We start from the raw sequence: 27,417 nt of genomic DNA, 5'->3' as shown, positions 1-27,417 counted from the left end.
GAAAACGATGGCAACCACCACCATGAGGTGGTGGCGGTGGGTTTCTAGTCAAATAACACCCATATTTGCGCATTCAACTCGTGGCAGCAACCCAAGCGTATAAAAAACACAGGACCAAGGCTCCCCTGCCACCGACTAGAAGGCCAAGGTCGCTGGAACGAGTAGAAATGGCGGTGCAAGGGCCACCAGTACCCACAGTCGTCGCACATAGCGTCAAATTGCCAAAATGAACGAAGGATGGGAGAGATAAGTCACAGTTAACCTTACCAAGGGCCTTCCCTTCGTTCACAGCCTCACGGCTTCCTTCCATCGATCTCGGCGATCTTCCAATTGCACACATCGACTCTGGAAACAGGTTGCAGTGGTGGCGCTACAATGACGAGGCATCAGGGGCGGCGCACTGGCTTGGCGACGAAAGCGGCAGTTGAGGGAGCTCTTAATGATGGCGGCTGAAGTCCTTGCTTGGTCTAGGGTTTAGATGCTCCAACGGGAGGAAAAAGGATGGCACCGGTTAATACCGTGCCCATCCAATCTTCATGCAGTTTTGACACTAATAGCCCCTCCCATTCGAAATCTTTTCAACTTAAGTATAGAAATTACCCTTTAGCCCTTGGTCCCATAAATTCCTTTCATAATAAGTCCCAACATTACCAACCAGCCCCCTTAAACCTTCAAATCTTTTCAATTTAAGTCCATTAACTACCAACCGCACCCTGACTTCTGAAATCATTTTCAAATTAAATCCAGAACTTACAATTTTAACCCCCAAATTCTAAAATTGTAACAATTAACCCTCGAAACGAACGCCTTGGTCAACTATTATTGATTTTAGGGCTTCTATGCATTTATTTATTTATTTTATAAACGGAGTGTTACAATATTAAATGATTATTTTTTTATTTTTGCATTTTTTTTAAATAAAGCAAAACTTCATAAATGGTACATGTTTTGTGAAATGACGGAAATGTCCTTCTATTAATGGCCAAAAGATACGACAACAACTAAAAGGACTTCTGTTAAAAGCTTTGAAACCACATGGACCATTTGTGAGGTTTTTTGAACTTAAGGACTAAACTTCATATTTTATGAAACCACAAAGACCATTTATGAAGTTTTGTCAAAATAATATGATGAGTTGAGTAATGAGTAAATGTAAATTTTAATACAATAAACAAGTTTGGAGAAACTATACATCCATGAGTGGTGTATTTTTATGTCATAATTATTATGTGTATTATTGTTAATGATTACTCACTAAACTCTTTGTAGCTTGTCTTTATGTTGATATGTGTTTTGCAAGTAACTTTATTTAAGAAGTAAGCATTGGAGAGAGAGAGAGAGAGAGAGAGAGAGAGAGAGAGAGAGAGAGAGAGAGAGAGAGAGAGAGAGAGAGAGAGAGAGAGAGAGAGAGATCCCACTGAGAAAGTATATTTTATTTTCTATGAATTGATCCTATTGATAACAATTTGTGTTGATTGGTTAATGTAAACATACACCGGTGTGTTTTATTAATAATACAGTAATTGAAAATTTTTTATGTATACCTTGTTTTAAAAATCCGGGTGTTACATCATTTGATCATTAACACATTTTATTTAATTAGACTGGTTTAAAAAATTGTATTTTTTTTTTGTTTAAAATGGATTGAAAATTCCAACCGTTAATATATATAAGGTTGGATTTGGATAGATCGGATTGATTTCTGCTATTTATAGTGTAACCCTAATGAAAAGGCCATAACCGCTTTAAATTATAGTGTAACCAAGGCCATAACAGCTTTAAAGAAGCTTGGACACCCTTAACCATGTCCAACATATGATATAAATATTACTCGCAAAAAAAAGGTCAATGACCTGGTGAAAACTTTTAAAAGTATATGATAACTTTGAAAGCTAACAACAAAAGATACACGAAGCATCGTAAATAAAGAAAACCACTATTAAGAGTTTGTTTATAAGATATGTTTATATACTTTCATTTTTATTCTATAAAGTAATTATTATGTTTCTATTAAAAACAATATCTTTATTTTTTTCCCACATAGATGAAACTAATAATGTAAAAAAAAGTGATGGGTTCATAGAATAAACCTTGAAAGGCCTATTTTATGACCATGTCTCTTGACATCATCTTGAACTTGTTGTCTAAATTCTCTAAAACTAAACCGTTTATAAATCAAACTTTTTTCAGAACTTTCTATCATTGTTTCAAAGGACGGACATAAAAAATATGCTGTTGAAAACCTTTCAAATTGCTTGTTGGCTATCACTCTGTGCTCCACACTCTTGAAAACACCATTACTCCATGCCTACAATATACAAATATCATTAAAGATTATATACTTCAAATCATCAAAATGACAGGTAGCAAATGTTTAATGAGTGTCCTCAAATGTAGTTTACATGCATTTCCAAAAGAAATGTTCAGATTTCTTTAGTCGAACGTAAAATGAAACCATGAACATATTTTCTTTTAAAAGGTGTAGATAAGCGTGAAATGTGATTTCGGTAATGCACAAAGTAATGGCGTTATATTATAATAAAATGTCAATGGAGACAGCTTGAAAAACTAACTATTTGTCCTAATAAAACCATACTTTGTAAATACTAAAAAATGCATTTGATGTGATGGGACAAATATTGTTCATCTAATAAGGGTGGATGATATCGACAATATTTGGCTCAAGAAATTCTCTTGGAAAGGATTGAAACGCCAGAAACACCACATCGGGTGTCACGATACTGAAGTGAGCCAATGATTTTCGTCACTCCTCCGTTTGATTGTTACTTAATGGCTAGAACCCCTCTCTCAGCGACTAGTTTCTTCTTTTCACTATTTAAAAAAAACTCGTATAAATATCATGTATCCTCTCACTTTACTAGCCCAATTTTCACAACATCCATTTTATTACATCAATTTTCACAATCATAAAGAATTCAAGCCTGGGGATAAAGGATGAAATAAAAGTTGCATAGATTAGGAGTATGATAGTTTGACATTCTAAAAAAATAATAATAAAAAATAAATAAATAAATAAAACCAACTCCGTCCCTCAATTCCCGAAACTTAATTCTCACAATTCCCGCAATATCAAACCTAATTTTCATGATTTTCACGACTTCTGATACAACATTTATACAACAAATTTCCACTCTAGCAAGATCACTCATTCTTGAATCCCTTCCAAACCCACAACACTCACATATCCTACCCTCAACCCCCAACCCAAGAATCCGACGAATATAGCGATGAAACCCAAGCCAACATGATTATTTGTTTGTTTCGACTTTCACTACGCTCTAACCATACAAGAATGAAATATCAAAGAAAACATGGTTGGAATGAAATGTCTGTATTTTTTATATTGTATTGTATTTTTCTTACTTTTTAATTAGTCATGTAATTTTTTATTGAATCTGTTTAAATTAACAATAGTTTTATGTTTTCTTTAATTATAAATGGTTTAGGCATGAGATATTTCACTGCACAAATAACCTTAAAGTGATAGTGGGACTCAACTGAGGTATTTCAAATGTTTAATCGTCAAACTTTATACTTTGTTTTTCCATAAAAATGTCGATGATATCAAATATAAAAGGATCATTTTTGAAGAACCATGAGCATATATAGCTTTAGCAGGCTACTAACTAAGATTATTTATTTGATTTTTGATTAGTGGCAGATTACCTTAATGTTGAAACATGTGAGATCTGAACTATTTTTAATATACTAACCACCACCATAGTGGCTTAGCAGTGAATTTGAAAATTAATTGAACACTATAAGAAAAGATGTAAAATGATAATATTATTCCGTACCTGAAAAAGATCCCCAACAATAACGATTAGGGTCTTTTGTTTAGGATTCACACTAATCCATTTTCCATCTTTAAGTACTTGTAAGCCTCCAATATGATCTTGGTGTAATATCGTGAGGAAGTCACTATCTGTGTGAGGCATCAATCCAAACACTTCTGGAGAAAAAGGGCACGCTGGATATCGGCTCATGCGAATATAACACATGCTAGGCACGCAATTTTCTTTGAAGAAGTCGGACTTTTGGCCTAGCATTTCGGCCAAAATCTCTGCTAGTTCATTTGCTAGCTTGGAAATTATCATTGCACATTGTTTCACTATCTTGCTAGATTAAAGCAAAAAAAAAAAAAAAAAAAAAAAAAAAAAAAAAAAAAAAAAAGAAAAAGTCTGTAACATGTAAAACTAAAGTAGTTTATATATATATATATATATATATATATATATATATATATATATATATATATATATATATATATATATATATATATATATATATATATAAGATAAGGTTCAATAGACAACCATAATTAACCAAGGAACCAATCTTTTTTTCAACTTTTGGAACTTATTTTTTATCAAAAAAAAAAACTAAAAGTACAGAAATTCATAACTTTTTATCCTTTTTCCAATGATATACAATTCAATTTTTTTACGTCAAATTCACAATGTGAATTTTCGAAAATTCACAACGTGAATCCGGATTCACACGGTGAATCCGAAAAATATTTTTTTACATTCACAATGTTAATATATGAATTTAGATATTTTTAGATTTTTTTTTTTCGATAAAGAATAAGCTCTAGAAATTGAAAAAAAGATTTGGTTCCTCTAAGAACCCATAATTATGGTTTTCTATTGAACTTTTCCATATATATATATATATATATATATATATATATATATATATATATATATATATATATATATATATATATATATATATATATATGAAAAGTGAATATACATTACAGCCACACCTAAGCTTAGGCATTAAACCTCATGAAACTACACCGTTTTATTTAAAATTGCAATTAGCGGATTCATGTTTAACACTTGATATTGGAGAGTCAATATTGAAGTAATAATTTTAACATGGAAGTAAAAATGTCAATTATCTTTAACCTTTGTGATGGTGGAAAACAGTAATGTTCACTGACGTGAAGTAATAAACGATAATGGAGGAAAGAAACATTGATGGTTAAACGATAATAGAGAAAAGAAATACAATGGGGAATCATATATTTACCAAATGAAAACGGAATCGGTTAAAATTACTAAGATAAAACTGTATAATTTAGATGTTTAGTATCTAAGCTTAGGTGGGACTTTAATTTATATTCCCTACTAGGTGTAAGACCCGTGTAATACACAAGTTTATTAAAAATAAACATTTAATATCAATATTTAAACATTAAATTTAATATCAATATCAATTTTAGAGCTATCATTAATTATGACATTTATTACATTATAAATATATCAATTTTTTTTCAAGGAAGCATTTATTTCTTTCAATATTATAAGCAAAATAAGTTATGATAGGTGAACAAATCAGAAAATTACATGTGGAAATAAATAAATTCTAAAAATCTATTAAAATGCCATGTGTCCAAATCAATGAGAACATGACTTGTGGCAGAAAATATGTTTTATTTATTAGTATAGATCCTCTCTCTCTCTCCCTCTCTCTCTCTCTCTGTATATATATATATATATATATATATATATATATTATTTTAAATTTTAAATTTTTAACTAATGTTAATTTTAATTGTAGTTTTTAATTTTTAATTTCATGCTAATTAATTTTTAAAAAATAACAATAATTAAAAAGAAAATGATAAATGAGACAATCTATTAAATTGTATACAATTTAATGGAATATAGAGTTTAATTGGTAAAGCTGTATAGTGAGTTTAATTGAACTCATATGAGTTCAATGCATTGGAAATGGTCTAATCATTACCTTAATATACACAAAAACATAGTTTTTTTTTTAAATTTTTAAGAAGTTATTTGTATCGAAAAATGATTTTAAATATATCAAAATTCATAATTTTTTATTCTCTATAAATAAACATCAATATTGATATAGTTTTAAAATAATTTAATTTTTTTTATAGTTTCAGCTATCGTTATTCATAAATAAATAAAAATTCATCAGATTTTTACTACAGTACATTCGTTATTCACTTATAAAAAAAAAAAAAATATGATTGATTTTTTTACAGTTTAAGTATCATTTTTACTACTTATTTATATGTGAATTAGCAAATTAACTGTAACAAAAATCTGATAAATGTTTTACTTATATATGTATATAAAATATAACGAAAACTAATACACGTTTTATTCATATATAAATATAATATATGACGACAGATGACGTAAAAAATATATTTGAAGTAAGAAAACTTTATTACGTGTTATATTCATATATGAACGATACTCAAACTAAAAAAAAAAAAAAAAAAAAGTTAAGCATACGTTTTATTCATGAGTGAATAACAAATGTACTGTAATAAAAATCTGATGGATTTTTTTTTCACTTATGAATAACGAGAGTTGAAACTCTAAAAACGAAACAAATTTTATTTTATCTTAAGACTATATCAATATTAATGTCTATTTATAGAGAATAAAAAATTATGAATTGTGATATATTTAAAATAATTTTTGGATAAAAATAGTTTTCTAAAAATTAAAAAAAAAACAAAAAAATATGTTTTGTGTATACTAAGGTAATGATTAACATAGTTTAAGAAAACATGTTTGGTTGGAAAACAGAAGTTTATCCGTTATCCATTTCCGTCGGTATGCCTAGGTGTTTTGTGGCAAAATAAATGTATGACTGAGAATGATTCCTCATTTTCAACCTTTTTTTTCTCAATTAAACTCTCTCTCTCTCTCTCTCTCTCTCTCTCTCTCTCTATATATATATATATATATATATATATATATATATATATATATATATATATATATATATATATATATATATTATAAAATCCCTAAATTTTTAACGTGTATTTGGTAAAAGCCCTAATATTTTTTTATTATAATTACTATGGCCACAACTTTCTCGTAGAATTATAACTCTAGTCCACTTAACGAGTTTCATGATTAACTTGGTTAACTTTTTTGCTAAATCAGTCGTAAAAAGTTCAAATTTGGTCATTGAGGTTTGCAAAAAATTACACCATATTTTTTTTTTAAATTTATTTTTCGTTTTTTAATACTTTATTTATTTTCGGTTTTTTTATAAATATATATACGTTTTTTTATTTTCTTTTTTTATATATATATACTTTATTATTTTCATTTTTTAACTTTATTTTTCAACAATTTGATTTTTTTTTTACCTTTTTAACTTTTTTTTTCTATTTTTTAGTGTATATATAGAGTATAGAAGAGGATTTTTTTTTGTTTTTTTTTCATATTTCGTTTCGTATTATATTTTAATTTTTTATTAATTTTTCTTATTTGTTTTCCAATTATTTGTTATTATTATTTTTTTTTTTTAATTTTTTATTGAACTTTTTCAAAAAAAATGTTAAATGTACTAGTATATTATAATTTTGATAATTTATAGTTTTTGTAATTTTTTTTTATTTTTATCCAAGTAAATAAAATAGTTATGTTTATATTTGTAATTTCGGTCCAACTTATTTTCTTTTTGTTTTTTTTAGTATTATTATATTTACATTATGAAAAAATGAAAATTAAAAAAAAAAAAATAACTTGTTTATTGACTTGATCATTCATGTTAAAGGACTTGATCATTAAAATGAGTTGATCATTCATGTTAAAGGACCAACTAACTAATTCACATCTTTTTATTAAAATTGGATATATAGATCATTTACATTGTGACTGTGTAACACCCATATATCCTAAGTGACTACTTGTGATAGTCACAAAACTAGTCACTTTGGATATATATGTTTTCATTGTGAATCATCTTGGGACACTTCGTGAAAACATTCCTAACATGAGGTTCAGGCTTAATTGAAAAGAATGAAGGCTATAATTTTGCTAATGTTGACGGTATGCTTATACTATTACTTATCATATTTTAGTTTAAGTAAGTGTCATAAAAAAGTTAATATGATGTACTTATATTTATGTAACACCCCGTTTATTTAATAAATAAATTAATTAATTACTTATTGTATAATAGCCCTAAAATCAATAATTATGTAGCAATGTGTTGGTTTTCGGGAGCCAAATGTAACAATTTTAGAAGTCGGGGGTTAAAAGTGTTAGTTCCGGATTAGTTTTGTAAATATTTATGAAGGCAGGGGCTATATGGTAACTTCTGGGACTTAATTTTAAAAGATTTTGGAAAACTAAGGGCTGAAGGGTATATTATGGACTCTAACTAAAAATAAATTGTAGGGGGGGGGGGGGGGGGGGGAGCTATTAGGTAACTGTTGGATTGATTATGAAAAGAGTTACAAGAATAGGAGTGTATTGGGTAAATATGAGATCTGTTTTGAAAAGATTTGTATCGAGAGGTACCATTTGTGACATTATGGTGAATTAGCTTAGGGTGTCGGGTATTTGGTCGTTGCATAACCCTAACCCTAGAGGGTATCACCAGCCACCACCTTCCTTATAGCTTCCCTTTCCCAGTCGCCGCCTTCCCTTCTCCTATGTTCCGGCATCGCCACCACCGTATCAAGGTCGCTAGCCGCCGAGCCAAGTGTTGTTGTCGCCTTTTTCGTTGCGAATGAAGATGAATACCAGCGGAGGCGTTGTGCAGTCGGTCGTGGAGAGGGTCGAGTCACAGTCACCATACCTTCCTAGCCGGGGAAACGAGCCATGGAGGAGCCGCTACCCTCGGTTGAAGCCGATGCCACCATTCCTTCTTCTTCGTTCTTTTATGTCGTCTTTCACAGCCACACCCGACTATTTCCAGTTTCGTTTCAAGCACCGCCATTAACAGCTGTCGTTGCCATGTTCGTCGACAACAACCACTGTCTGTCAACCTCCGAAATTCCGCCATCAAGCTGCCGCCAACCACTGTTGTTAGGTGACGCACGGTGTGTACAATACATGTGTGTCTTTGCTTCAACCAATCATTTGGTGTTATAGGTGTTTTGTCTAGATGGAAAAGCCACTGCCACCATCGTGAGGTGGTGGCTGCCGCCATGTGCTACCGCCGGCCACCACTAGGTGGTTGTGTGTGTGTTTATATTAGTGTGTGTGTGTGTGTGTGTTTTATCGAGTGGTATATTGTAAATGGTGCCAAATAATAGTAGAAATCTCAAACCACCACCGTAAGGTGGTAGCTGCCGCCTCCTACTGCCACCGACCGTCGTGTCGGGTGGCGGTGTGCTTTGCCTTGCCATGTTTGATTCTATTAGGATGCTTGAAACCCTAATGGGCCCAATGAAGCCCTAATGGGCTTAGTGAAACCAAAACGGGCCTAATGAACCCTAAATGGTCAAAGGACCTAGCTATTGGGCCTATTAGGCTAAGATGGGTTGGAAACCCTAATTAGGGTTTGGAAAACCCTAATTTGGGACTTATCGGGACCACAACGGAATTATTTAATGAACTTAAAATATTAATTAATAATCATTGCAAATTAACCTAAGGCCATGTGGGACTTAATGGATTAAGTCCTTAATGGGTTAAGAAGGAAAACTTAACCCTAATCATCATGTTATGTGAAAACCCTAATTTCACTTGGGCCTTTCCATTGGGCTTTGGTTATTGGATTATTAATGGGCCATCCAAGAATAATTATATGAATTACAATATGTTGATGGGCTTAGGGTAAGGCCCATATGAGGGTTTGGGCCCAATTTGGAAAATTAGGCCATAGATGGGCCATAGTTTGGGCCTTAATGATTATATGATATTGGGCCATTAGAATGTCAAATGTTGGACTGAAATAAATGGTTGGGCCTTAGAGTGAGACCATGTAAAGATTTGGGCCCAATTTGGAAAATTGGGCCATATGGGCTTTGGTCCATGGTTTGACTTTTGGGCCTTTGGATTTGGCCTTGGACTGAATAAAGCTAAGTTAGGGTAAAGTAGTCTTTTACCCCAAGTATGGAGTTGTGGTTATGCATTGGGACCCAAATATTAATTGGGTATTGTTTGATGTTGGCAATTCGGGAATCTGTCAATCAGCAGCTGGAGTTGTATCCGCATGACTTCATCAGTGCCAGGTGAGTCTCCTCACCATACCAATGGGTCTAAGGCACCAATGTCGGCCCATTTTATAATATGTGATACACTAGTTGAAGTTGTATCATGTGGCATGTTAGCTGGCTATGTGATAGGGAGTATGCTTGTGATTATGTGGTATGCTAATTGATTATGTGGTACGTGATATGCTAGTGGTCTTTGTGATACTTGCATGGAAGACCTCAGGGGGTTCCCGGGGCACTTAGGTGTAAGACCTTGGAGGGTTTCCTTGGCATCCTAGGTCAATACCTCGGGGGTTCCCGAGGCACTTAGGTGTAAGACGTTGGAGGGTTTCCTTAGCATCCTAGGTCAAAAACCTCGGGGGGTTCCTGAGGCATTGGGCTAAGACCATGTGGGGGTTCCCATGGCACCCGGTGTAAGACCCTGGAGGGTTTCCAGGGATTCCCTATATGTTTATATGCATGGCTGGTGTAGTTGATATGATTTACGTGAGTATATGAATAAGACCTTGGAGGGTTTCCATGGCATCTTTATATGTGTATATGCATGCTTATGCGATTTTTACGGTTTATATGTTGTTATAGCTGATATGGACTATATGGTTATGTGGATTGTGTGGGGTATGCCCTGGGGAACTCAATAAGCTTCGTGCTTATTGTGACATCCCCAAAATCTCGGCCAGAAAAGACCGATTTCATTTATGCTTTTTAAAACATTTTCAGAGTAAATCCATTTGATTTTTAAAAGAGATGCGGAATTTGTTCCCAAAAACAAAACATGATAAGATAGATATTTATCAAAACATTTCATATAGAAATATGATTTCATTTCATAATCAAAAGTCGGGATGTCATGTTTCGATACAGATCACAAAGCATAAACGATTACAGTACAAGTCATTTTTGTTTACAAGTCTGCATATGTATATATTTGTTGAATGACTTGTAATGTAATCGTTTATGCTTTGTGATCTGTATCGGAACATGACATCCCGACTTTTGATTATGAAATGAAATCATATTTCTATATGAAATGTTTTGATAAATATCTATCTTATCATGTTTTGTTTTTGGGAACAAATTCCGCATCTCTTTTAAAAATCAAATGGATTTACTCTGAAAATGTTTTAAAAAGCATAAATGAAATCGGTCTTTTCTGGCCGAGATTTTGGGGATGTCACAGTTGGTATCAGAGCATTAGTTTAAGCGAACTAGGAAATTGTAGGATTTCTAGACTTAAACTTAGTATGCTAAGTGGAGATTGTGAGATGTGTGTCTGATAAATTTTAGACACGAGCACTAGTTTATTTTAGGAAGGTTGCCTAAAATGCTTTTATGTGCTAAATGTTATATGTTGCCATATATGATATTGTTTGTTCGGATCTACGGTTTGTTGCCAACCGGATCTGAAGTTTTTGTGTTTAGGATTCTAAGCGTATGTATACGATATTAGAACTAGCATGTAATCGTTTGGAGTAATAAGGTGAAATTATTCAGTGTGTAGATCAAAAATGGTGAGAACAAGAAGCGGAGTTGGAAATGCTGATGAAAACAGGAATCAACCGCCTGTAATTCAACAAGTACCTGTTGTAGCTGATGCACCTGAGCCGATAACAATGGCTGGTGTACAAATGATGATTCAAATGATGTTGGATCGTCAGATGGAAGAAACAAGACGCCTGCTTAGGCAGAATCGTGAAGAACCGTCAATTCAAGCGGAAGAGCCCGAGGAGAATGGAGGGCAGTCTGAAGGAGAAAACTTTAGTGGAATCATTGGTCAAGACGAACAACCAGTGGTTAGACGCAATAACTAGTATGGAGGAAATGATGGTCGTGGGTGCAAGTATAAGGATTTCATGGCATCCAAACCACCATGTCTATCCGGAAGCCCGACGCCGGTGCAAGTTATGGACTAGGTCTCCGAAATGGAGACTATGTTTGAAAGTTGCGAATGTAGCAACAGGCAGAAGACCGCTCTTGCGATCCCTCTGCTAAAATCTGGCGTGTTGAGCTGGTGGAAGCTGTTAGCTGACTCTATGCCCAAGGGAGAAGCAAGCAAAATGCCTTGGGAAGACTTTTTGGAACAACTAAAAATGCAATACTGCTCCGAGCAGGAACTTCTGGAAATTAGTAATGAATTTCAGAATTTGAAGAAAGGGAAATTGAGCGTTACTGAATACGCTGCAAGTTTCACAGAAAAGATGAAGTTTATCCCATATTTGGTGCCTACAGAACTCTCTAAGGTCAACAAGTTTGCCCTTGGACTACCAGCGGACTATGGTCCAATGGTTAAGCAAGCAACCACATTGAAAGCCGCCATCTGGGCTGCTAGAAATGTTGAGACCCAGATCAGGGAAAAAGGTCTGGAAAGGTCAGAGGTTGGCGAGAAAAGGAAAATCGATGGATTTTCAGGGTCCAGCAAGAAAAGTAAATTCTCGAAGTCTAGTTCGAGGGGAAGTGGAGGAAAGGTAGAAGCTAAATGGTGTGACAAGTGCAAGAAGAAGCATTATGGGAAGTGTGGCGGGGAAACCACATGCTTCAAATGTGGAAAGCTAGGGCATTATGCCAACGACTGCACCTTCACCAAGAATGTTTGTTATGGTTGTGGTGAAGAGGGGCACATCTCAAGGGATTGTCCGAAAAAGAAGGAAGCAACAAGACCCAACATTCCGCCAAAGCCAAAGGCGAGAGCATTCCAGATGACACTGGAAGCTGCTAAAGACGAAGCTGATGTCGCTTCAGGTACCTTTCTCGTTAACAAATTACCTGCCCAAATTTTATTTGATTCTGGAGCCAACTACTCCTTTATATCGCATAAATTTGGTAGAAAACTAGCTTTGCCTGTTGATAGACTAGATAATGCTTTATTAGTCGAAGTTGCTAGTAGAAAGTTTGTACCTGTTAGCTATCGTATGAAAAACATCTTAATTGACTTGAATGGGAATAAGTTCCACGAGGAATTATTGCCTATCGAACTTAACGGTTTCGACATCGTTTTGGGAATGGATTGGCTTAGCGCCAATGATGCTGAAATTTTATGCAAGAAGAAAATAGTGAAAGTGAATCCACCTGGGAAGGAATCGTTTATGGTGTACGGAGATAAACGCAGAGTAAACTCTGGAATCATTTCTCTAATGAAAGCCAGAAAATGTTTGACCAAGGGGTGTACATCATACTTAGCATTTGTGATCGATGCTAAGAAAGAAAAGAAGGTGATGCAAAATATTCCTGTTGTGTGTGATTATCCGGAAGTATTTCCCGAAGATCTTCCTGGATTACCGCCTGATCGACAAGTAGAATTTCGTATCGACTTGTTGCCTGGAACAACGCCAATTGCAAAAGCACCTTATCGATTAGCACCGACGGAGATGAAGGAGCTAATGATGCAACTTTAGGAGTTATTGGACAAAGGTTTCATTAGACCTAGTTCATCACCTGGGGAGCTCCGGTGTTATTCGTAAAGAAGAAAGATGGAAGCATGAGGATGTGCATTGATTACCGAGAGCTGAATAAGGCAACAATAAAGAATCGATATCCGTTGCCGAGGATTGATGACCTATTCGATCAACTACAAGGTTCAAGTTATTTCTCAAAGATCGACTTGAGGTCAGGATATCATCAGCTGAAAGTAAGGGAGCAGGATATAGAGAAGACTGCATTCAGAACCCGATATGGACACTATGAGTTTTTGGTTATGTCGTTTGGACTAACCAATGCTCCAGCAGCATTCATGGATTTAATGAACAGGGTTTGTAATCCGTTCCTTGATAAATCTGTGATAGTGTTCATAGATGACATTCTGATTTATTCGAAAAGCCAGGAGGAGCATGGCAGACACTTGCGAGAAGTGTTGGAAGTTTTGAAGAAGGAGAAGCTGTATGCAAAGTTCTCCAAATGTGATTTTTGGATTCGTGAAGTCCAATTCTTGGGTCACGTGGTCAACCAAGAAGGGATAATGGTTGATCCAGCAAAGATCGAAGCTGTGATGAAGTGGGAACAACTGAAAAGTCCCACGGAGATCCGAAGCTTTTTAGGATTAGCCGGATATTACCGAAGGTTTATCCAAGGCTTTTCTTCGATCGCTAGTCCATTAACAACTTTGACCCACAAAGGAGCTACTTATGCTTGGAGTGATAAGCATAAAGAAGCATTCGAGAGACTAAAGAAGAAACTATGCGAGGCACCGATACTTTCTCTACCCGATGGGGTTGAAGACTTCGCTGTTTATAGCGATGCGTCTAGGGTTGGATTGGGTTGCGTTTTGACCCAAAGGGATAAGGTGATCGCATATGCGTCTCGACAGCTGAAAGAGCACGAAAAGAACTACCCGACTCATGATTTGGAGTTGGCAGCGGTAGTTTTCGCACTGAAAATATGGAGGCATTACCTCTATGGCACGAAGTGCAAACTTTTCACTGATCATAAGAGTCTCCGATATCTCTTTAGTCAGAAAGAATTGAATATGAGGCAACGACGCTGGCTGGAATTACTTAAGGACTACGACTGTGAGATACTTTACCACCCCGGTAAGGCCAATATTGTTGCTGATGCTCTCAGTCGGAAGGTCAATCTTGAAAAGAAAAGGCCAAGAGCGTTGAGAATTGAAGTTGTCTCGACTATTTTGGAAAGTATAAAGAAAGCTCAAAGCGAAGCTTCTGAGAAAAATGACCGAAAGGAGGAACGTTTGGGCAAAATGTTGGTGTTCGGTGTAAACAGTCATGGACTGAAGGTGTTCCAAGATCGGATTTGGATACCTAAGACAGGAGGAGTCAGAGATCTTCTGATGGAAGAAGCTCACAAAACCATGTACTCGATTCATCCCGGTAGCACAAAAATGTATAGGGACCTGAAACCCTATTATTGGTGGCCGACGATGAAGCTTGACATCGCGAAGTATGTGGCCGAGTGTGTGACTTGTGAAAGAGTCAAGGCACAACATCAGAAACCATACGGGAGTTTAGAACCATTACCTGTGCCTATGGGTAAGTGGGAAGACATTGCTATGGATTTTGTCACTAAACTACCCAGAACAAAAAGTGGTCACGACATGATTTGGATGGTCGTTGATCGATTCACTAAGAGTGCGCATTTCATAGTAGCCAATGAAAAATGGTCTATGGAAAAGCTTGCGAATTCTTACGTAAAGGAAATTATGAGGCTTCACGGTGTTCCGTTAACGATTGTGTCGGATCGTGATAGTCGTTTCACCTCACGATTTTGGAAAAGTCTACAAGAGGAATTGGGTACCAAGTTGTGTCTAAGTACAGCTTACCATCCGCAGACTGATGGTCAGAGCGAACGGACGATACAAACACTTGAAGATATGCTGAGAGCGTGTACCTTGGAATTCCTAGGTAATTGGGATGAACATTTGCCTTTGGTAGAATTTTCCTATAATAATAGTTTTCACTCGAGCATAAAGATGGCACCTTATCAAGCGTTGTATGGACAGAAGTGTCGTACGCCGTCTTGTTGGCTTGAGGCTGGGGAAAAGCAGTTTATGGAACGGAGATAGTCCATCAAACGGCTGAAAAGTTGAAAATAATTAGGGAAAGAATGTTAGCAGCTCAGGACCGTCAAAAGAGCTATGCTGACAAAAAGCGAAGACCGATGACTTTTGAAGTTGGAGATTCGGTTTTACTTAAAGTCTTGCCGTGGAAGGGACTTATAAGATTTGGTAAAAGGGGAAAGTTAAGTCCAAGGTTTATTAGACCGTTTAAAGTTCTTCAGAGGATTGGGAACCAAGCTTACAAGCTCGAACTACCAGAAGAACTGAATGGAATTCATAACACTTTCCATGTGTGTTATTTGAGGAAGTTCACGGGAGAAGTTCCCGACATAATTCCACTTTCGGAGTTGAGGATCGATGAGAACAAAAGGTTGATTGAGGAACCGAAGGCAATCGTTGACCGAAAGACTAAGAAATTGCAACGTAAGATGGTTGAGTTAGTGCTTGTCCGATGGAAACACACGAATGGGCCGAATCTCACCTGGGAAACGGAGAGTGACATGATGAGTCGCTATCCGCATTTGTTTGCTGGTGTGTGATTCCGGGGACGGAATCATTCTAAGGTGGAGAGAATTGTAACGACCGTGTTTCTAGGCTTGCCATTTTTAGCAATGTAATAGTCTAGGTTAGCCATTGTAACCCCAATTTGAAATAATAAAAATGAATTATTTGTGAATTATGTGAATTATGTGATTTATGTGTTTATTTTCTTAATTATTATAATTTAATGAATTAAAAATAAAATAAGCGTCAAAATTAAAGTGTGAGATAAGCCCGATATCTTTGCATAAAGTTGTAGTGGTTGAAACAAGGATTCCGGAGATATAAGGAATGCCAAAATCCGAGTTATAACGAAGAAGTTATGACCTGTCGAAGTTTCACGACAGAACCGGCACGACGTCGAGTGAGTAAAATATGAATTTAAGATAGAGCGATATTTAGCCTTAGCGATCTAAACGAAAGTCGTAGATTTCGTTAAACCGAGAGCGTGCATAAAAAGAACGCCCAAATCTGACTTCGTATGAGGAAGTTATGATTTTTCTAAGTTTTGAATTAGCAGTATGCAGCCCAAATACTCGATTTGAGATCGAGCGATTTTTAGCCGAAACAATCTAAATGAGAATCGAAGATCTCGTTGTTAGTAGCGAAACGATGAAAAGTTAGGCGAGAACGGACGTCAGACGAAGAAGTTATGAATTTATAACGAAGTTTTTCTGTCCCGGCCTTCTAAAAATAAATAATAAAAATAAAATTCAAAATTAGCCGACGGAGTCTAAATGAAAGTTGTAGAGTATGGTCTGACCTTCGCGTGGATATAAAGAACGTCGAAAAAGGAGCTCGTATGCGAAAGTTACGCAATTTAGAAGTTCGACGAGTCAATTACGCCCCGCGTAATTGAGTACGCCCCGCGTACTCAGTCGGATGCAACTTGTCTGACCAATACTCGAGTACCACCAGTCGACGCACGTAGTGACGTCAAAGTACGCCCCGCGTAACCGAGTACGCCCCGCGTACTGAGTACGCCCTGCGTAATTTGAGATTACGCCCCGCGTAATCCCAGACCCTCAGCCTATAAATAGAACTCGAAATCAGCCATTTTCTCTTATTCAAACTCTTCCCTCTCTCTAAGTTTTGCCTCGATTTGCGTGCCAATCATATCCCGAAGCCCCGGTATTATTCCCGAGCCCCGAAGCGAGATCCGAAGCCCCGAGAATCCCGAAGAGCGTTATTCCCGAGCCGAAGCCCTGCCCGGGAGGAGCCGGTTTTTTTTGAAGGTCTTCCAGATCTACGGAGAGACGCTACTTCTATAAGCCGTAGTACTGTCGGATCATCTTCTGATCAAGTGAGTGTGTAGTTATTTTCTCTCCAACGCAATATTATGAAGTATTTAATATAAAATACGTGCTACGTGTATATATTTTGTGGTTATATGTGTGAATGTATATTCTCTATGAAATACGTGTTATGTGTGTATGCCTCATCTGTTATGTGGAATATGTATTGATTAAAGCATGCTATACAGGTTTTTAAACAGTGTATAAAAATGTATATTTTTATCTACTAATATGTTGGGTAGAACATGGGTAGATAATTGGTGTGTAATAAACAGATGAGAGGCCTCGGTGTTATTGGTGTTATTCTAGTCATTCAACAGAGTATGGATGACGACCATAGACTATTCTAGACTGTCCTGTGGAACACTAGCAGGCTCATTACCTGTAGGTGTTGTGAACGACGTGTTCACCGGTGTACTCTATCCCCCACATGGTTGCCTTTAGGACACTTATTGTTGAGGAAGCCCCTCTGCAGTAATGTCCGTCCCGATGAAAATCCTGAAATAAGTTCCTTATAATAGACGTTATTTTTAGGAACGTAAGGTGAGGATAACGGGAATGGGTAATCGGGTTTATTGTTGATTGATGAAATTAAATATAATTATTGTGGGTTTGAAAACCCTATATGCTCACCAGGCTCCCAAGCCTGACCCACTCAGTTTAATTGTATTACAGGAAGTGGCGCAAGAGCTTAAGATGGGCGAATCATCAAGTCATTTTTGTTTACAAGTCTGCATATGTATATATTTGTTGAATGACTTGTAATGTAATCGTTTATGCTTTGTGATCTGTATCGGAACATGACATCCCGACTTTTGATTATGAAATGAAATCATATTTCTATATGAAATGTTTTGATAAATATCTATCTTATCATGTTTTGTTTTTGGGAACAAATTCCGCATCTCTTTTAAAAATCAAATGGATTTACTCTGAAAATGTTTTAAAAAGCATAAATGAAATCGGTCTTTTCTGGCCGAGATTTTGGGGATGTCACACTTATAGTTTTGTTTATGGTTTCAGCTATCATCGATTTGGAAAAGAAGGGCTCGAATTGATCGCAATGCACACGCCTATGATTTCCACAAAGAATGATTTTGGGATAAACTCTGATAAATATTTTACTTAATGATGATTTGAAATGTTTGAAATAAATGGTATCAATGCTTTAGCTACATTTAAAAATGAAATTTTTACCCTTGATTTTTTGGTCGTTACAAGTTGGTATCAGAGCCTTGGTTTGAGGGATTCGAACATACTTTCGGGTGAGTCTGAACTCAAACTGAGGATATGTAAAGTTTTCAAAAGAAAAAATTTTTTAAGTAAAGAATTTATAAGACAAGAAAAGGTGTGGTGCATGCAATCAACCGAGCTCAAGTAAGTTTCCCCAGAATACCCATGTATGTTATCTGTTATGAATTGATTAATGAATCCGAGAATCGCAAGCTAGTTAGGGCTAGGGGAGATGCCTTTATATGTTGCATGAGCTGGTAGACTTGCATGCTAGTGTTGAGTAGTCAACAATAGATTGGCCTGATATGTGATGCTTGTAGCCTTGGGAATATTTTATGCCATGCTAGAATGAGAATGATTATTGGTATTAGTAACTACTACGTGTATGCTTTTAAAATTGTACACGGTTAGGATCTTATAGCCTTAGAATAATAGATTTGGCCTTATTTCCTGTTCCTTGTTTGGTTATAGTCCTAGGGTAGAGTCTATTATTCGACAATCTATTAGATCCTGTTATGTGTATAATTTGCATGCATAAGGCAGCCGACAGTGAGGATGGATGGATGTGGACAACGTGAGTCGCGACATGTGGACGGAATGTTCTATGATAGTTCTTTGGATCGGAGTGCTACTGCATGAATGTTGCTTGCTTTGTGCTTTGTGGAACTCTTGAGTGATGAGAGTCAGCTACTAAGTGGATATGACTATATCCGGGAGGTGGATGGCTGGCATCATGGGGAGTTCTTTAGCAGCTGATGGCATGGCGAGGTCGGGAATCTAGAAAATCCTAGGATAGGATTCAACAGGTTAGTAGTGAGCATTAGGACTTGGGTGCATCAGTTTGAGGAAGTGACTTGGAGGACTCGGGAGGATTGTCGAGGAAAGTATGGATAGGTGTGGAAGGTAGTATTGGGCCCATACTACTGAAAGCACATGATCCATACTCGAATCGGTGAGAGTCTTGGAGAATCTGAGAAGGTTTGGGGAGAAGTTTGTGACCCGGTTTAGGGATAGAGGATGTTCCAGAATTCCAGTTGTTGAAGCTTAGCCATTGGCAAGTGAGTTAGTGAGCGTGACAAGGAGTCAGACCCTGAAGGATATGATTTCCAAGAGGTTGCAGATGCGAGATCGAGTTGAAGCACCTTGAGAAGAGAGGTTCGCGCTAGGTGTGTATAGTAGAGGGTCTGGGGAAGAGACCCATGACTTCTGATCATTGGGTGAAAGGCCAGCAGGGTCGGAGTCAGTGCAGAACGTACGGGAAAGTGCACAAGGGAGTTTGTCGCTCCAAGGGTTTAGGTTGCTACAGGGTAGCGGGGTTGATCATGTCAGCAGAAGGTGATCAGGATTTCTCCAGATTGTTGACAGTGGACTATTAGAAAGTAAGAAAAATTGGGAACCTGAATCGCCTCAGAATTATGAGTGAGCGGGGATAAGTTAGATCTCGGGTCGGTTCTCTGCTATTACTTGGGTTATCAAGGATTGTAATATGCCATTTTGCATGCCGAAAAGTCCTTGATGAACCTACAGAGGGATGTATTTTGTGAAGTGGGTTCCGTGTGTACCGTTATCATTCCGGATTTTGTCAGGATCTATATAGGAGTAGTGTTAAGATGATATCGTTAGAGTTAAAGCGATAATTCTCCAAGGAAGTTAGAGTTCAATAGTTCTGTCATTGTTGGGTATGGCCGTTAGCTGTCTATGGAAGAACTTTGGAGTTCAAGGCACTACCATTGCTAGGGAAGGACTGGTAGCATGAAGATAGTGGAGTCAGTTGCGGGTGTTAGATGTATAAGTGTTCGAACATTGGATGTTCAAGAGAAATGTACTTTTGCATAGGTTGTGTTCTGTGGTGTTGCAAGATTTGAAGTAGGAACGAGGATTCATTAGCTAGGGTGAAGATTAAGGCCTCCAGTTATTAGCATGGTATATGGTTTGAGGTGTTAGACTAGACCAGATTTCAAGAGTACTCTTCAAGATTTCAGAGGATGGACGATTTTAGGGTTTAACTGGTGATTGATCACTAGCATTGGTAAGCACAAATTGTCATCATCAAATTACTGGAAAGAAAGAAGGACTGGTGATCCTTCAATTCTCACGAGCTGTGAAGAGCCGAAGCTAAGTGGGGGAGAATCGATCAGGTACTCAAGAGCAGAAATAGGTGTGAGACTAGGATGAGTTTTGTATCCCCGTCAGGGAGGAAGGCGGTCGAGTAGTCGTCTAGATTAAGGATTGGGTGAGTTGGGAGTTTAGAAAAACGTTCCAACGTTTGGGTCACACTTTTCCTTGGCATCAGATAGCATGTTTCGGAAACCAGGTTAGAGTTCAAGTCTAGTTGAGTGTTAGGTCGAGTGCATGTTTGACCGATATGGAAAGTGTTGTAAGACTGTAGGGGTAGTCGTAGCATTCACTAGCGATCAGGTAGTATGGAAACTTTTGTAAGACTGTGGGGGTAGCCATAGCATTCACTAGCAGTAGATAATGTTGGAAGTGTTGTAAGTCTACGGGTGCAGCCGTAGCATTCATAGGGTTAGTAAATAGTGCTAAAGTGATGTAAGTTTGTGGGTGTAGCCGCAACCTTCACTTGGTTGGTAGATATCATGAGTGCGTTGATAGGACGCGGAAGGAAGAGTAGTACCTACCGGTTCGGGTGTAGCAGTGAGGATATGGAAATCTACGGGTTGGATTTCGGAATTGTTGGATATAGTGTCTAAGTCCATAACTTTATTTGGTATGTACTTGACCCAACCCATCATGGTCCATTTGGGTTGCATGGCATTGCAATACTTGGATAGACTAGATGAGAGAATAAGGCACTTATGATCATTAATATATTATAAGTTCTAATATATTAATAATAGTATTATTTAATTAGTATTGATCAAGTATTAATCTAGTATTAATTTGGTGATCAAAGTGAGACTAATTAAATATATAGGGTTGATTATGACAATCATCAATTCTTTTATGGTGGATTAATGATCCATGGTTTATGGGTTTGGTTATAACCATATGGAGCTCCATGGATAGTCCATGGGAGTTACAAACCCATGGGTCATGAGAAATGAAGAGTCATGACAATTAGGGTTTACATTTGTAACTCTTAATTATGACACACTATAAAAGAAACCCTATAGCATGCAAAATCGGCACTAGAGTGTTTCTAGAGAGGGCATAACCGATTTTCAAGTGTAAGAAGTATTCTCTCAAGTTATTCCAAGTTTTGTGGTGTTGTGTGAAGCATTTGAGGCACAACATTTGGGGTGCTAGGCTCACAAAGTCTTGAAGGAATCCAAGAAACAACAAGGTATGTATTTCTACTAGTTTTATGTTTTATGTAATCCCCATGCCATGCTAGTTAGGAAATAACCTTGAAAAAGAAATTTGCATGTATATAGAGAAAACATAGATTCAAGGTTATTAGGGTTGCATGTACACTCTGGAAGTGTTAGAATGCTCAAAACCCATCAGGAATTTCCCAGATGGATTAGACCTGATTGAGCCAATGATGAGGCTGTAGGAACGCCACTACAGTTATGAGGTCAGGGAATCAATGGACTGCGTAAGGCCGATGGGATATTAGGCTACCATTGGTCGGGTAGCAATCACTTTTAGCCTTGGATTTGGTGACGTCAGGGTTTGATGCATGGACCCGATCAGTTGGATCGGGAGGTTGTTAGAGCCACAACGACATGATAATTGGTGGCAACTAGTTCCAGAGGAGGATTTCGCTCAGAAGTTGCATGGATCAACTATGTGTGAGCCTTTTGGCTCCATAATCGGGTTGGAACCTGGTATTTCAGATTATTGTCGAACAAATTGAGACCAGGAAGGCCTCAGTCGATTTTGGAAATCAGTCATGTAGCAGCATGTTGTTTCAGACAATTTCAAAGACTGGGCAGTATTAGTAGTGGTGTTTTAGGTTACATATACGAACGGAATAGCTAGTTGAATGCGAAGTGACAAGTCACTCATAGCGGGATTAGCTGAGCCTTGGCCAAGTATGAGGGATCTGCAAGGATGATTGGGTTTGTGACCCTGTTTTATAGTGGGGATCTTGAGTTATCAGAAGTCGAGTAGTCAGTTGAAGGATAATCGGGCCGGGTTCAACGATACTAATACAGTATGAACGGTTTGTCAGGGAGTCTGACCACCTCGAGACTCTAGCTAGATTTCAAATAAAGTAGACATGATTCCGTTGCAAGAAATTCGTTCATATGTGGATTTTAGGGCTTTGCGAAGATTGGTTACGGCTACCCTGGGAAGACTAGGGTGTGCCCAAGATGGTGACCGCGTTACTAGAATTGTTGAGCGTGTAAGTAATGATAAGGAATGATTTCGATGACGAAATCTAATTTAAGTGGGGGAGAGTTGTAACACCCCATTTATTTAATAAATAAATTAATTAATTACTTATTGTATAATAGCCCTAAAATCAATAATTATGTAGCAAGGTGTTGGTTTTTGGGAGCCAAAGGTAACAATTTTATAATCAATAATTATGTAGCAAGGTGTCAGTTCCGGATTAGTTTTGTAAATATTTATGAAGGCAAGGGCTATATGGTAACTTTTGGGACTTAATTTGAAAAGATTTTGGAAAACTAAGGGCTGAAGGGTAAATTATGGAATTTAATTGAAAATAAATTGTAGAGGGGGGGGGGGCTATTTGGTAATTGTTGGATTGATTATGAAAAGAATTACAAGAATAGGGGTGTATTGGGTAAATATGAGATCTGTTTTGAAAAGTTTTGTATGGAGAGGGACCATTTGTGACATTATCGTAAATTAGCTTAGGGTGTCGGGTATTTAGTCGTTGCATAAACCCAACCCTAGAAGGTATCACCAGCCACCACCCTCCTTATACCTTCCCTTTCCCAGCCGTCGCCTTCCCTTCTCCTATGTTTCGGCATCGCCACCACCGTATCGAGGTCGTTAGCTGCCGAGCCAAGTGTCGCCGTTGCCTTTGTCGTTACGAATGAAGATGAAGAACAGCAGAGGCATTGTGCAGTCGGTCGTAAAGAGGGACGAGTCACAGTCGCTATGCCGTTGTGGTTGCTGCTGCTGGATTACGCGCTCGCCGCAGATCACCGTTAACTTCCTTGCCGGGGAAACGAGCTATGGAGGAGCCGCTACCCTCGGTTGAAGCCGCTACCACCATTCCTTCTTCTTCGTTCTTTTCTATCGTCGTTCACAGCCACACCCGGCCATTCCAACCACCGCTGTTAACTGTTGTTGTTGTCGTGTTCGACAACGACAACCACCATCCGCCGCCCTCCGGAATTCCGCCATCAAGCTGCCGCCAACCACTGTTGTTAGGTGACGCATGGTGTGTGCAATACATGTATGTCTTAGCTTCAGCCAATCTTTTGGTTTTAAGATGTGTTGTAGGTGTTTTGTCTAGCCGAAAAAGCCACCGCCACGATCGTGAGGTGGTGGCTGCTGCCATGTGCTACCGCCGGCCACCACTAGGTGGTTGTGTGTGTGTGTTTATATTAGTGTGTGTGTGTGTTATCGAGTTGTATATTGTAAATGGTACCGAATAATAGTAGAAATCTCAAACCACCACCGTAGGGTGGTGGCTGCCGCCTCTTGTTGCCACCAACCGTCGTGTCGGGTGGCGGTGTGTGTTTCCTTGCCATGTTTGATTTGATTAGGATGCTTGAAACCCTAATGGGTCCAATGAAGCCCTAATGGGCTTAGTGAAATCATAACGGGCCTAATGAACCCTAAATGGTCGAAGGATTAGCTATTGGGCCTATTAGGCTAAGATGGGTTAGAAACCCTAATTATGGTTTGGAAAACCCTAATGCCAACCGCAACAGAATTATTTAATGAACTTAAAATATTAATTAATAATCATTGCAAATTAACCTAAGGCCATGTGGGACTTAATGGATTAAGTCCTTAATGGGTTAAGAAAGAAAACTTAACCCTAATCATCATCTTATGTGAAAACCCTAATTTCACTTAGGTCTTGATTTGGGTCTTTCCGTTGGGCTTTGGTGATTGGATTATTAATGGGCCATCCAAGAATAATTATATGAACTAGAATATGTTGATGGTCTTAAGGTAAGGCCCATATGAGAGTTTGGGCCTAATTTGGAAAATTGGGCCATAGATGGGCCATAGTTTGGGACTTAATGATTATATGATATTGGGCCATTAGAATGTCAAATGTTGGACTGAGATAAATGGTTGGGCCTTAAAGTGAGACCATGTAAAGGTTTGGGCCCAATTTGGAAAATTGGGCCATATGTTTGGCTTTGGTCCATGGTTTGACTTTTGGGCCTTTGGATTGGGCCCTGTGCTGAATGAAGCTAAGTTAGGGTAAAGTAGTCTTTTACCCCAAGTATAGAGTTGTGGTTATGCATTGGACCCAAATATTAGTAGGGTATTGTTTGATGTTCTCAGTTCGGGAATCTGTCAACCAGCAGCTGGAGTTGCATCCACGGGACTTCAAGAGTGCTAGGTGAGTCTCCTCACCATACCAATGGGTCTAAGGCACCAATGTCGACCCATTTTATAATATGTGATACACTAGTTGAAGTTGTATTATGTGGCATGTTAGTTGGTTATGTGATAGGGAGTATGCTAGTGATTATGTGGTATGCTAATTGATTATGTGGTACGTGATATGCTAGTGGTCTTTGTGATACTTGCATGGAAGATCTCGGGGGGTTCCTGGGGCACTTAGGTGTAAGACCTTGGAGGGTTTCCTTGGCATCCTAGGTCAAAGACCTCGGGGGGTTCATGAGGCATTGGGCTAAGACCATGTGGGGGTTCCCATGACACCCGATGTAAGACCTTAGAGGGTTTCCAGGGCTTCCCTATATGTTTATGTGCATGGCTGGTGTAGTTGATATGATTTATGTGAGTATGTGAATAAGACCTTGTAGGGTTTCCATGGCATCTTTATATGTGTATATGCATGCTTATGCGATTGTTACGATATATGTGTTGTTATAGCTGATATGGACTATATGGTTATGTGGATTGTGTGGGGTATGCCATGGGGAAATCACTAAGCTTTGTGCTTATAGTTTTGTTTATAGTTTCAGGTATCATCGATTTGGAAAAAGAAGGACTCGGATTGATCGCAGTGCACACACCTATGATTTCCGCAAAGAATGATTTTGGGATAAACTCTGATATATATATATATATATATATATATATATATATATATATATATATATATATATATATATATATATATATATATATATTTTACTTAATGATGATTCGAAATGTTTTAAATAAATGGTATCAATGCTTTAGCTACATTTAAAAATGAAATTTTTACCCTTGATTTTTGGTTCGTTACAATTTAGAAGTTATATACTTTTGAATCTTGAGGTGATTCAGAAGGAAATAACAAAATGGATAAGTATATTGTCTTAATTGGTTGAGAATGTGAAACAAATACTTTTCAACTATGCTTTGATGGTTTAGGGACATATAAGGGACCTTAGGAACAACTGTTAAAAATGTTATAAGAGTTATGATAAGAGTTCAAATTGGAGAAGCATGCAAACAAATCAATACTTTTTGAACTAAATAAATCAGTGAATTTTACCTAAAGTCGGCGGCAGCACATGCACCTATTGTTAAGAGATCAATCAATGGAACATGAAATGATTCCGACCAAGCCAACTGTTGGAGACAATTTGCTGAGGGTGTCCCCCATCGGTAACTTCCTGTAGGAAAATTTAGCTCAGGGAGGCCATTAACCTTCACCTGAAACGGTTTCTTGAATGCTTTCACTTGTTCACTCATCAACTTTTCCAGAATTTCCTGCGAAACTCCATGATTAACTACTTGGAAAAAACCCCATTCTTGCGCAGCTTTAGCAATTTCTCGTTTGCAATCCTCACGCTTGAAGCCATATATGTTCAAGTGGCTTAGATCGATTAATGGCAGCTCAAACTTGCACTCTTTGGCATTGTGGGAAAATTCTATTTCATCGCCTCCAGGGCATGGTCCATTGAAGAAATTATCATCAAATAGTTTCTTGTAAAATTCTTGGAAGGGTGGATCAAAAGGTTCCATTTGTATGGTCTGAAAAAAAAATTGGAAATTATATTGAGTTGTTAATTAAACCCTTGATTGCATAGAAATGGAAGGACAACCACATCATGTTATATTAAACTATGGTGAATGTATTTATTTTTTTAGTTAGATTTTGTTGAAGTGAATTTTGACTTTTTTTCCAAACAATACATAGAATTTGGACGACAAAACTCCTATTTGATTTCTTAGCTTATATATATATATATATATATATATATATATATATATATATATATATATATATATATATATATATATATATATATATATATATATATATATATATATATATATATATATATCAAATAAGAATAATTATCAAATTTGAGAACGTGAGAACAAATCTAGGCCACTTTATCTTTTAATTTAAATCATACAATAATATTTATATAAATAAAACAACAGTTAAAAAACTTCACTCCGCTTATCCTCTACCCACTCACCTATCTTATAAATATCTTTTATTTCTCTCTAATTTTTTCTCTACCACTTCTCTCATCTTATCATCGTATAAGAGACCTACCATATTGATCATTAGACTACCCTTGGAACCACCTCACCACCGCTGAACCATCAAATCATGACCATTTTTCTTTTTTTCAGATATGTTCGTCTCTACCCTTCCCCTCGTCCGAAACCACCTCTATTAACCTATTCTCTTCCTAAATGACCTTCCCCTGCCTCTTCTCTTCCTAAACCGCCTCGCTCACCATCACTACTTCTAATCTAAAAGAGGTAACCGTGAGATGTGAGAAATAGGGAAGAAAGTATGATCTTAGTAAAACTATATAACCATA

General features: G+C 37.1%; 1 protein-coding gene across 1 annotated transcript in view; it reads right to left on the bottom strand.

The window, feature by feature from the left end:
* Positions 1-1,799: 1,799 nt before the first annotated feature.
* Positions 1,800-27,417, bottom strand: part of LOC111898951 (gibberellin 2-beta-dioxygenase 8) — a 37,813-nt gene continuing 12,195 nt past the window's right edge. Inside the window, exons 2-4 of the mRNA XM_023894831.3 lie at positions 26,127-26,608; positions 3,819-4,140; positions 1,800-2,308 (exon numbers count right to left, since the gene is read on the bottom strand). Coding sequence (XP_023750599.1) covers positions 2,078-2,308; positions 3,819-4,140; positions 26,127-26,599 — 1,026 coding nt within the window. The 5' untranslated portion in view covers positions 26,600-26,608 and the 3' untranslated portion in view covers positions 1,800-2,077. The remainder of the gene's footprint in view (positions 2,309-3,818; positions 4,141-26,126; positions 26,609-27,417) is intronic.

Source organism: Lactuca sativa, chromosome 7 (genome assembly GCF_002870075.4).
Source record: "Lactuca sativa cultivar Salinas chromosome 7, Lsat_Salinas_v11, whole genome shotgun sequence".
NCBI classification, from domain to species: Eukaryota; Viridiplantae; Streptophyta; class Magnoliopsida; order Asterales; family Asteraceae; genus Lactuca; species Lactuca sativa.
The sequence above is the reverse complement of the archived record's forward strand: the minus strand, read 5'-3'. Positions and strand labels throughout refer to the sequence as shown.